The sequence below is a fragment of the Erpetoichthys calabaricus genome, chromosome 3, assembly GCF_900747795.2.
Source record: "Erpetoichthys calabaricus chromosome 3, fErpCal1.3, whole genome shotgun sequence".
Lineage (NCBI taxonomy): Eukaryota > Metazoa > Chordata > Cladistia > Polypteriformes > Polypteridae > Erpetoichthys > Erpetoichthys calabaricus.
This window is the reverse complement of record NC_041396.2, coordinates 269,268,405-269,281,585: the sequence shown is the minus strand read 5'-3', so window position 1 is coordinate 269,281,585 and position 13,181 is coordinate 269,268,405. Positions and strand designations below refer to the sequence as shown.

Below are 13,181 nucleotides of genomic sequence, written 5' to 3'. Positions count from 1 at the left end.
TCCATGTCAAATACTTTTGACATTTGAACTTCTGGTAATGTAGTATATATTCCGCGAATAACATTAGACGCCAAAGGAGATCTTGATATGCCATTTGTATTAAATGTTTACAGTTTCCCGTTAGAATAGCTTTTGCTATGACAATTAACAAATCACAGGGACAAACATTCGAAAAAGTCGGTTTATTTATTAAAGAGAAAGAAATGATATTCACTCATGGGCAGATATACGTTGCATTGTCACAATGTAAATCCAAACACGGAATCAAAATTCGGTGCGATTTTGAAGAAAAGTTAATTCCAAATATTGTTTTAACTGAAGTTTTAAAGTAAAAGTGAAAATAATGCTTATGTAACAATTCCCATGAAAATAACAATCTCCTTAAATTGTATATCCAGTTAACCAAACCCAAGGGTTGGTGAGCAAAGTGAGCTGGGGGCAAAGCCCCCTATTACACAATATAAAAAATTCCATATGGCTACCATTTGCTCATGTTAAACCTTCATACCGTGAGTGTCATTTCATCAAATTGTATTAGTCATCATGAGCTGAAAGACAATTTCTTGTAGTGTTTAATTTCTACTTATTTTTTGGTGTTTATGTAACTTTAGCATATTTTTATTTGTACGGCTCCAAAGATCCATAAACAAATGTATCATTTTACTTATACCAACTGATTTTGTTTTAGTCCGCTTTGTCACAGTGGCATCAATTTCACTCTTAACCCACTCTCAATCCATTTACCTACTGTTCTCCTAGTATTGATATATTACAGTAATTAGAGTTTTGGTTAAGGTCATTATCATATGTAACTTTAGAAGTTCATGTAACTTAATCATGTCCTCAAAGCTGATGGATTATTATTGATCGCTGAAAACACGAAACATTGAAACACAAGGACTGTGAAAATTAAAACACAAATCCAATGCGGTGTATAGGCTGTAGGTGCCAAATGAAGGATGGGTGTTCCTTACCCAGTTGGGAGGCCATAGGGGAGGATATAGATGGACAGGCATCCCAGCCAGGAAAGGTACCTACTATCTCTGTCCTGCCATGTAGTCCCCCAGTACGCCAGATGCCAGCATCCCTTGGGTAGAGCTCTCATGTGTACACCTCACAGGGCTCCTTGGGAATTGTAGCCCTGATGGACAGCCCTGTTGGAGAATGTGGGTGCCACCGGAGGGAGCTGTAGGGTGAGGTCCCACACATTTTAAGGTGGTACCGCCTGACCCAGAAGTGCTTCCAGGGTGCGATCATGTGACCCCAGAAGTACTCCCGGGTCTAGCATAAAAACAGCCATTCGATCTCATCCAAACAAGTTAGAGTCGGGAGGTAGAGGACAAGGCTTGCCTGGAGGAAAATAGAGGTGAATTATTGTTGGAATCGTGCTTGTGAGTACCTTTTTGTACCTGAAAAAGGCATTTTGTGTGATAAAGTTCACTTTATTTGAACCCTTGACTGTGTACATTCCCTTGTGTCTTGAGTCGTGGATGCCCCCTTTTTGGTCAGAAAGTGAAAATGAAAGTGAAGCAATTTGTGAATCACACCAACATCGCCATTATTCTCATTCCAGCACCAGTGTAATAATAATAATAATAATAATAATAATTCATTACATTTATATAGCGCCTCCTAAGAGTAGTGCATTGGAAGATTTTTGTAAAGTGATACACAATAGGAGGATTGTGCATTTTTTTTGTTTTGGCAGTGGAAATGCTACATCTTCAAAGGGTATTCCAGTTTGTGAAAAGGGCTATAAGAGACCATTCAGAGCAGATAGTTTAATCAAGCCTGCTGCAAAAGTAATTCCAAATATCATGAAAGGGAAAGGTCTCAAAATACAGTTAATAAGGTACCCTTGTGTCAAGCAGCATCATGGCTAAAATGTGGAAAGTGAGTGTTCTTGACCTGCTGGTGGATGATGCTAACATTCAGACATTTGCCTGGTAAGAATATTTAAATGTTGTACCTAGTGACCTTCATTTATATAAATCACTGCCAATGAACACAACTGCAGAAGACATTGTCAGGCTGCTATAAATTACATGTTGAATAGCGAAGTGGGCTGGTTGCAATGTTTTGATGTTAGTACTGATGGCACTAATCAATAACAAGTGACATTTGAAGCTTGACGGTTATATTTATTGTGAAACAACTTGCACTTAAAAAACTTTCAAACAGTTCTCAGTGAAGCAATATAAACTGAACACATTTCTATGGCTTTATCTGAGGAGACGAGAGGAGAACACAGCTGTTGTGACAGCATAGACTAGATGGAAGATTTCTACACACAGATTTTAATTTTTTGACAGGCAAATGTCTATGGGAATGTTTTTCTTAGAGGCAAGGAAGAAGAGCTTAAATCACAAAGATGAAAATGAGAGCAGGCAACACCAGAGGATTTTCCCAAAGTCTTCTGAAGTTTAGATAAGAATTCTAGCTTCCTTTGGAAACAATGATGGCATTTGGTGTTTACATTTAAACAATGCATCCTAATGTTTCTAAGATCCAGCAAGGTTGCTCACTTTTAGGTTTCTGAGGTCTGGAATGACCACAATATTAGAATTGTAGTAGCAGTTGTAGTGGTACTGCCTACTGTATATAAAATGCATAACGCCATTCTCATGAATAGTAAGCATAATTCATCTTACCTGTTGTGTCATTGCTCACATTAGGCCTACCTGAAACTGTAGAGGTGTTGGGTCACACTATCATTCTTAGTTTATTTTGCCTATTAAGTGTATGTTTTCTGTTCACTGTTTCCACGTGCAGCACTCTGACCCAACTCCTGACAGGCATTAGATGTGTAATGTTCTTTCTGTTGTGTTTCATGCAGAGGTTGTGCGTGCCATGACTTTTGTCATTAACCAGGGCATGGCCATGTACTGGGGGACATCTCGCTGGAGTGCAATGGAGATTATGGTGAGTCTGAACCCTACTTTCAAATCTGAATCGCTAAGACATATGATAAGGCCCTAAAAGTTTTGCTACCTATAACTTCAGCATGAAATTTGTTTCAGTTACCAGCAGACTGGTGAATTTATTGAATGAGGCAGGTTTACACTCACAGGAATTTGTGTTTTAGTAATTTATTACCTTTCATAATTACCACAATGAAAAACCAAGGACACTGTCAAATGGAAGGAGCCGCAATGACATTTCATATCTGCGGTTTGGCTGCATGTCTTTCCAAGATTTTACTGGCATTTATTTTCAACAACATTCATCCGTCCACTTGCTTTAATCCAGTTTAGGGTAAAGCACACCAAAGCCTATCCTGTCTATGGACATTCTTACAATACAGGTGGTCTTCCTCATCAGCTAATTCAAGCATCTGCTGTTAATCTCCCAGCAGAGCACAATAAAGAACAATATGAGAGCCTTTAGGGACTGGTAGAACATCCCTAGCCCTAGGGTTAGGGTTAGGGTTACGCATTAAAAGATTTGAGACTCCTCGAAAAGAAAAGCTTGCTCTGACTTTTTTGTACAGCAGATCTTTGTCGTTCACCAGTTTCAATATTTTGCACATGTCCACCTCTTCTCTTAGGATGGTAACTGATTTCATGGGCTTCATGACATACCAGAAGTCCACCACCACAGATGCTCCGTAAAGCAGTGGAAAATAGTTTCAAATGAAAATAAAACACCCAAAAGCCAACATAGCATGTCTTTTGATGTCAGGCTTTCCTGGACATGCCATTAGTCTCTGGTTACAGTATATATTACCTCCTCCTTCTCCATGCTTATCTGGAGATGTCATCAGTCTCTAGTTACAGTTGTGACAAGGAGTACCCCAAATCACATACACAACTTCACTATCACAAGTCCCAGTTTAAATAAAAGTTTTATTTGCACAAATACCTTACAAAAAGACTTCAAAAGTGACATAAACACAAGTTCTCTTCTACTTTCTTCTTTTCCCTCTCCTTCCACTCCTCCAGGCGAGCCTTGTCCCTCTTCCTCCTGACTCCAAATCACCCGGAGGAGATCAAGCATCTTCTTTTATGTTGGACCTGGGAAATATTCCTGGTGCCATAGCACTGAATGGCAGAAGCACCTCCAGGTCACAGCCCCACAAAACAGGGAGTTCTTCTCCCTGCAGCACACTCTGGTGGTACCCAAGAACCCTGACAGGATTGTCCCTCAGGATTACGAAGAACTACTGTTGACAGACAACCTCCCCCAATTCCTTCCATTAATCTATTTTCTTTTTTTTTTTTCTTTTTCATTTACTGTAATGGCAGTGCCTATGGACGCAGTGGCTTACATTACGGATGCTTTCATTTTTGTTTTGCGCAGTATGTTGGTTTAGCACGTTTGCGTACAGTTGAGGAAATTGCTGCTATAGCAGCCAAGATTTACTGGATATTGGTTTATGGCTAAAACTTCCCATTACAGATGATTTTCACTGCATTCACAACATTCCAACTGAGGTAGCGAGAAATGATTGTTATTAGGCTTGGCAGATGCCGCAGACCTCAGAAAAAGAGGAAACAGAAGAGGGCATGCTGGTTTGGGCCTACCAGTGAAACTCAGGAAATAAGGACTTGCTTATTAGTCGCCCTCACATAGTGAAACTTGGCCCTCACTTTCCCCAACTCGCTCGCTCACTCAACAACTGGTTCTCAACAAGGTTGGATGCTAAATTCATTGCTCTTTGCCCTCTACACCCATGACTGCAGTCCAGGCCACCCTAATAACACCATCATAAAATTTGCAAATGACATTACAGCGGCTGGACTTATCTCAGTGGAGAACGAGTCTGCCTACAGAGAGGAAATCCTGAAATTGTCAGCTAGCACCTCAGCAAATAACCTGACACCAAACACCATGAAAACAGAGGAAATCATCTTTGATTTCAGGAAAAGCAGTATAGACTTGGTCTCCCCTCGATATCACTGATGATTGTGTGGAGAGGGTCCCAGCCTTCAAATTCTTAGGTACCTTCATCTCTGCTGACCTGTCTTAGACTGCAAACACCAAAGCAGGCAATAAAAAGGTACAGCAAAGCAACAACTTCACTTCCCGAGAATTCTTAGGAAGAATAATCTGGATCAAAAACTGCTGGTAAACTTTTATTGTTCCTCCTTAGAGAACGCGCTGACATACAGCATTGCAATGTGGTACAGAAGCTGCACTGCAGCAGACAGGAGAGGGCTTCAGCATGTCACCAATGCAGCTCGGAAGATTGTCGGCTGCTCTCTGCCTTCCCTACAAGTCTTATATACTTCTGGCTGGCAAATACATTTTGAAGGACCCCTCACATCCTGGTTGACCTGTTGCCCTGTGGTAGGTGCTACAAGTCCAGCAAATCAAGGACAAACAGACTCAAGGACCGTTTCTTTCCCAGAGTCATAACTACATTGAATCTCAACATGCACTGACCATCTCAGTGTGTGTCTCTGTCTCTATCTAACTCTCTTTTCTCACTCCTTCTCACCCCCCCCCCTTTACGCCCACCTCTTATTTGTATGTGCAATAATCCTTTGTGTAATAATCACAGTCCAGTGCAATATTGATCCATTTTATGTCATTAGGATTCTTTATGTAATATTCGCATTATTGGTAATTCATTGTGCAATACTTGCATGATTAGTAATATTTCTTGTTTAGTAATACATTGTTACCTATTAATTAATGTTTTTATATCCTTTTTATTTATCAGTTTTATACGAGTGTTTAGTATTTTTTAGTTACTGTATAAATTGATTCATTTTTTTTTTGTTGCATTTGAAGCAGTAGCTGTTCTGTAATTTCATCATACCTGGTAGTACTAGGGTGTTGTACCGTGTTAGCCATTATGAATGTAGAGAAAAGCCAAGCAAAATGACACCTTTTATTGGCTAACTAAAAAGATTACAATATGCAAGCTTTCGAGGCAACTCAGGCCCCTTCTTCAGGCAAGATGTAATACAAGAGATAAGTTCCCTATGTTTATATACACACTCTAGGACAAGAAACAACATTGGTAAATCTTTAAATGAGAAATTTTAAATGTAAAAAATTAATAGATTCATTCAGGCTAGGGTTAATTTAACAAGAGAGAAAAGAACAATGTATTGTCAAAATCTCTGGATCAGATAACTGTCCAAGAAAGTCTTTTGAAGTTTGTAATGAGTTTTTTCAAAACAATGTGGGTCTGTAGACAGGTTGTCTGTCATTCAGAGAGATGTATTACATCATACCTGGTACAAAGTCTTCTAATTTTAATTCTAATTCTAGTTAATCTTCCATCCTGACTGGGATAATATTCAAGCACCATCCCAGCCAGTTTATACCTCCATATATTGTGTCCTTCTGTTATGGCTTACTATCCGGGCCAGGAATCATCCTTCATTCCAGTTGGGATGCCAATCCATTCCTTAGGGCCCTTACACAGTATATAGCACCTTCTCCTCCTCCTCCAGGCTTATCTGGTGATGCCATCAGTCTCAAGTCACAGTACATGACACTTCCTTCTCCTCCTTCTTCCTCTTTGAAAGGAAGAATACTCTGAGGATCATTGTTGGAAAGAAGAGTCAGGAAATGACTTTTAAGGCAAGAAATGAGGGCAGGCAGAGAAGAGGGTCTAAGCCGGGAAGGCAAATCAAATGAAGTAAACATGAATCAAAAGTGTAAGACAAATATCATAGTTCAAAGTCAAAAACAGGTGGTGACAAAAATTCAACCAAAACCCTACCACAAGGGCCTACTTGAAAACAAAACTGTCACTATGAAGTTCAAAAGACTGAAGTCTCCACCGAGGGATACAAATAAGTGTTTAGGTCCCCCTGTTTATTCATCAGATTCCATGACGTCATTGCCGTGATGAATACCATCATGTGAAAACTTCAAAATGGCATAGCGTTAAACAAAAAATAGAACAGTAGCAAGGATCAGTTTTTTATTTTCTAAATAAATCATGAAACTAACTTCAGAATTCAATTATACACATACAGTATAGGAAAAAATGTATGCATAAACACCAACCATATTACAATTTTTTTCTTAATGTGTGCATCAGTAGGTGTTAAGCGCCATTGCAATGAGGTGCTCACCGAGCCAACAGTGAACTCTGAGTCTCCGATCTTCTGTTGTATAGTCCACTTCTATAGACACTCCAGCATGCCACCATAATTTTGTCCCTGTTAACTTTTTTAAAGTTACGAAACATCAATTAATAGTGTTTTGTCTTTATCTGCCTGTAGGAGGCGTACTCTGTTGCCCGCCAGTTCAACCTGATCCCCCCAGTATGTGAGCAGGCTGAATACCATTTCTTCCAGAGGGACAAAGTGGAAGTCCAGCTTCCAGAGCTCTATCATAAGATTGGTGAGTCCCTTTCCTGCTACAACCTTTCTTCAGTATATTAGGGTCAAAGATCAATTATCTTTTTTATCTAGTGCCTTTGGTACTTTTAATAACCAATTTCAATGTGTCAGCTGAGCTGCTCATTTGGCGTGTGTCAGTAAGGTAACTGTATAACCCAGTGACTCCTGTTGTCATTATGTTATTTGCCAGGGGTGGGAGCTATGACATGGTCACCCCTTGCCTGTGGATTGATCACCGGGAAATACAATGATGGCATTCCAGACACCTCTAGAGCTGCCATGAAGGTGAGAAGGCCCAGTTTTTCTTGTCAGACTGCCTGCAGGAAATGTACTTTATGCTGCTTTTGTAGTTTATCTCTCCCTCAGGCCACCTCCGTCTTACATTTTTTTTGATTTGTCTTTATTCTTGCAAGTTTCTCTCACCATCTTCTTCCTCTCAACCTAGTCCCACTGCTACAATAAGGGGGTCAAAATGCCGGAACAATTTTCTCCATACAGTTCAGTCCTGCACCTCTTGCCCGCTCAAACCCTTTTCCTTTAAATCTTCTTTTACTTTACCTCTCCTTTTTCTTCTGTTGTACTTCAATTTCCATCACTCTTTTGCCCAAATATTCCTTGTCTCATCACATATCATTACCAAGTCAACCTACTTTCCTGTACTTTCTTATGCAATGAGAAGTGAAGCAAAATGTTACCTTTAATTGGCCGACTGAACAGATCACAATATGCAAGCTTCGTAGGCTGTTCTCTATTACACCTTGTCTTAATTTTGCTTTACTTCTCATTGTGTCCATAAATAGATAAACCAGCACCTCACTCTACTACTACTACTATTGTATTTTCTTTGGTATCTTTTACACTTTTGTTTTACCTCTGATTGTCTCATTTCTTATTTTGTTCTTTAATGTAACTCCACACATCATCTCAACATTCTCATTTTCCTGTCACATCCAGCTTCTTCTACTGCTTTCCGTTTATTGCCCATATCTTAGTTCAATACATTCTTGGTGATCTCACCATGGTCTTAAAAACCTCACTTTTAACCTTTGCCTTAATGTTTTGATCAAATAATGCTTCCATCAATCTTCAGTCCTCTATCTTCCAAAGCCCTTCCTCAGTCTTCCAACTTCCTCTCCACTTCCTTCCTTCTTTCTTGTGTTACACAACACAATGTCTTCAGCAAAAAAAGTCTTTAGTCCCACGAGTCAACACATCCATAACCAGATCAAAGAGGTAAGGTCTTATAGAAGATCCCAGGTGCAGACCTACTCTAACAAGGATGTTCTCTGTTCCCCCAACCCTGCTTTTAACCCGAGTCCTCACTCCCTCATACATCTCCTAGACAATCCTAACATATTTCTCTGGTACTTATTTCCCTCTCATTCACCTCCAGACCTCTTAGTGTGGCACTCTATTAGTTTTTAAAACCATCATTTTTCTGAAAATCACATTTATCCAAGTATGCAGAGTTATACCGTGGGCAGTCACCCCATGTCATAATGCCTGAATGCCTCCAACTGATTGTTGTTTTTTTAAGTTATCAAAATTTCTATTTCATGTGTGTGACTTTCTAGTTTTTTGTTCAGTTTCCTCCACAAATTTTGTGTAAAAATACTTAATGGATTATTTCTTAAATGATCTTCCCCTTAGTCTCCACTAGGTGTCTCCAGTACAAGATTCACCATTTAAATAAAATAATCCTACTAAATCAATCTTATGGGTATCTTTACATTTTTAAGACCTGGATGTGGTGGTCCCAACCTGATCCTCTCTACTCAAGGTTAAGAAGGTTTTAGTGTGGGCATTTTACTTCTCTTTTTAATTCTTTCTGTACATGCTCTATAACTTCTTTTAAAACATACACATTTTATTTTATATGACTTGTCTATTTTTAACTTGTAATCTTTTTTTAAGCTTTATTGGATCTAGGCTGAGTGACTTGTTTTTCTCGTCATACACATTTCATTGTATGTTGACCCTGTGTTAACCTATATATGACAAATAGACCTAAACCTAAACCATTCCTTGCATGTAGCAACATAAAACCCTTAGTTAATATAAATGTCTGCTTTCCTGGAGTCCAGCTTTTATTTCTAATTAATTTTTATTTTGCACTTGTCTTCATTACACTGCATTTTCCTAGTGTTTGGCCAGCTGTGGAGGACATCCAGGTTGTTTTAAATTTTTTTTTGCTCTGCCCTCAGTATGGTTTCTCCTGATGTCACTTCCTGGATAGACTGTGTAATTATTTCTGGTGTTGTGGGGTAAAATGACACCATGAAAGAGCTCCTCATAGTTGCCACTATGCACTGACCCCTTGAGTTCTTCATAGTGCTCAAAGGCCTCTATTTCTTGGTCATCCTTTCCGTTATCTGTTTTCTTAAAGGGGCATTATGACTTTACTCCTTCCAGTAAAAAGCTCTGAGCTGTCATCTAGCAAATTGGATGGAAGAGTGCTTGTTTCCTGTCACATCTTCCTGACCTTTCCTCTAAATAAGAAATAAGACCCAAGCTAGAAATCATTTACTGGCTGTGGTGAGCCAAAAAGACTTGTGGCCTCTTACCAGCTTTCGATGGGCTTTGTGGTCAGAAATGGTCTCTGTTGTTGGTTTATAGTTTGATGGTCAATCTGAGTAGAGGTTTGGGCATTCCTGGCATTTTCTCTGTCATTTGCCCTGTAGTGTACTAAAAGAATTTCCTCAGATATCTCAAAGAGTACCAATTACTCTCAAGCTTCCTCTGGTGAACCACATGGTGTCTTCCTGCACTTGAACAAAAAGGAAGTCTGCTACAGTCAGTATGATTGTTTCTTGTTTAATTTTTGAGCTTTTTTTTTGCATCTTTTACATATTTTTAATAAATTCCTGTTCATCTCCTATCGATATACACATGGATTATAAGGTTTTGAGACTCAAAGAATTTGAATCTGGAGTTTAATTTTGTCTAGAATCTATTCTGAAGAAGTTCAGCAGCTGTTTTGTTTCCCATTTGGGTGCCGCTGTGTTGGGTCGTGTTTCTATTGTCTCCATGGAGCTCTTTCCCAGAATTCCCTGTGGTGCACTCATTTAAACTTTATGCTGATGCAAAGATCATTCTGGATGTTTCTAGGATATCCAGGCTTGATGGATAAACTGTGTTTTCTCTCCATCAAAAGACCGTTCCTTAGTCCTTCCTGAAAGTTTGAATCCCCATATTTTTTAATACATTTATTTTTTTTTTTGCATTCTGTCTTTGACTAAATTTTTTCTTGTCTTCCAGTGTTGACCTTTAGGTTGTTCTTTGACTTTCGATTCTGCAGGTCATTTACATTTCCTTTTTACTGTCTCTAGCAAGTTAGTATACTTAGAAGTAGTGACCATTGAATATGTGTAGCCAGAAACAACTAATATTTGCTGACTGCAAACCAAGTGTCACCATTTTTGAATTGTTAACCAGAAATCAGAAATGTTCACGGGGACAGAGATCAAAACGATCGGGCAAACTTTTCCCAACTAGAATAAGTTAAAACTTGGTCATGAACAAAGTATGAAATGTTAAGATGATCATAATCTCTTGTTCATAATTAAAGGCACCAATTGTTCCATACTTGCTGGAAGCCTCACAATAGGAGGGTAGTCTTAGAAACCAGTGACACTAGAACTAAATATGAAAATAAATAAAAATTAATTTCAGTTAAAGAATGAAAAACTATTCAAGACACACTAAAACAGGCTTAAAGACCTGCATATCCTGAAGGTAGTGTCCTTGACATGGCAACCTTTTGTATCCTTTCATGGATGGTTTCCACTTTGTATGGCTTCATTGTTGACCTGATTTATTTAGCCAATTTCTCCTTATTGGCCTCCTTGTGGCCAATTTGTCAACCCAAACCCCATTGATTATTACTTCTAGCCACATCTTCCTCACGCTCTGCCTCTGTTTCTTGGTTCCTTTTATAGTTTATCTGTTCTGATTCTATTTTTTCCCCAGGCTTCTGCATTTCCTTTCCTGCAGTCTTCTTTATCTTTAACCCATTTTCCAAGGTTACCCCCCCCAGCCGCCAACCCCCCCAACGCTGTATTGTATAAAGGAAAATTTTAGACATAAATAAATGAAGTGTGACCACGACAAGTTTTTGGTTTGTCTCTAACTGACCCCTTTGTCTCACTAAGCCACGTGCATTCAAAATCTTTGTAATTTGGTCTTATGCTGCATTATCTTTATAATAAATAAATAAGTAAGTGATATATGAGCTTAAATAATAAAATTGTTAGGATATGTATGTAATTTTTTGCTTATTTCTTTATGTATTTGTAACACCCAGCCCTCATTTTCTTTAACCTTGTAGTCTATGCCTCACAAGGGCAGGGCTCTAGGTTCTTATTTTTTTGTTGCCATCTCCACCACAGTAACTCAACTGCACTCGCTCCTATTCCTTTATCTAACAGACAACACTATTAAATAAATCTCTCTTTATCCCTGTGGTGCTTTCATTAGTAGAAGTATTACAAGCAGAAAGCAGCTTTTCTCTTCTAAAGCAAAACACAAAACTCATCTTGTTTTTCTTGTGGTTCCTCTACTAGAATCGTGACAGATTGGCACAAAAAGGAACTTCACAACTATCCTGTATCAAGTGGTGTCATAAGAAACCAAGAACCATGAAATTTTCACATTCAATCTTAGAATTAGCTTATTATCCAAAAGTAGAAATTTGGCTTCATCCTGTCAGCAACTTACAAGAACACATCACTGTGTGACATATACGTAGACATATATAGATAGACGCCGCATTCTCTGTGTTGCCCAGTCGACACGATACGTCTGTGCGTCAGCCTTATTGCGAGTGGCAAAAGTGCCATTTAAACTAATACAGGTAGACGTGGAAACCAGGTTTTCTGATGAAAAAACAATAACGTTTAAAACAGTATCGTTTACATACAACAGATTTTGGCGAATCGTTTAAATGCAATTATTTATATCCATTTATACACTAATAATGGCAATTATTAAATAATAATAATTATAATTATTATTATTAAATAATTCCTCCCATATAAGTAACATTTCGGGGACTGTCTTCTTCTATCTTCGAAACATTTCTAGACTTCATCCTGTTCTTATGCAACACAGTACTGAAGTATTGGTTAATGCCCGAGTCACCTCACGTATAGATTACTGTAATGCTATTCTATCTGGCATCCCACAAAAACTTATCCATCGCTTACAGCTTCTTCAAAATTCTGCTGCCAGGATAATAACCTGCTGTTCTAAATCCACTGAACATATACATATTACACATATTCTCTCTCAACTTCACTGGCTCCCTGTTAACTACTGAATACAATACAAAATACTGGTCTTAACATTCAAAGCTCTCCACAACCTCACTGATCTCCTCCAGACTTACACTCCTCTCCCTCACTCAGATCCTGTAATTTGAGAGTATTCAGTCTGGCAATATGGTGCAGCCTTAGTTTGTGGAAGACAGACACAACTAAAGACGAGCATAAAATGATGGTTGTCAATTTCAAACTGTGTTTCCTCAATGTGCTCCTTGAGAAAAAACATCAAGTTTGAGAAATGTTAACAACTAACAACAATCTACATAGGTAGTGACTAAATACGTTTACCCAAAACGTTGTTTGGAGCCTCACTTGAGCACATAAATGCATAGCTTTGCTATCTTAGCCTGGCTTAGCTAAAGTAAAGATTATAAAACAGGATTTCCTAATGGCCAAATATAACCAAAACAATTGTGAGCATACAGCGCGGTTTGTACAATCCCAAGCAGCACATTATTCATTACTTCACTCCACAGCAGTGCCACTCACAATATGGTGGCGACATTGACATACGATTCTGCTGGTCATGAGGCGTCTAGCTATTCTATATCTA

General features: G+C 38.7%; 1 protein-coding gene across 1 annotated transcript in view; it reads left to right on the top strand.

The window, feature by feature from the left end:
* The window catches only part of LOC114648921 (voltage-gated potassium channel subunit beta-1-like), a 212,969-nt gene that overhangs the window by 180,531 nt on the left and 19,257 nt on the right, over positions 1 to 13,181 (top strand). The window contains exons 9-11 of the mRNA XM_028798266.2: positions 2,837 to 2,922; positions 7,188 to 7,308; positions 7,498 to 7,592. Coding sequence (XP_028654099.1) covers positions 2,837 to 2,922; positions 7,188 to 7,308; positions 7,498 to 7,592 — 302 coding nt within the window. The remainder of the gene's footprint in view (positions 1 to 2,836; positions 2,923 to 7,187; positions 7,309 to 7,497; positions 7,593 to 13,181) is intronic.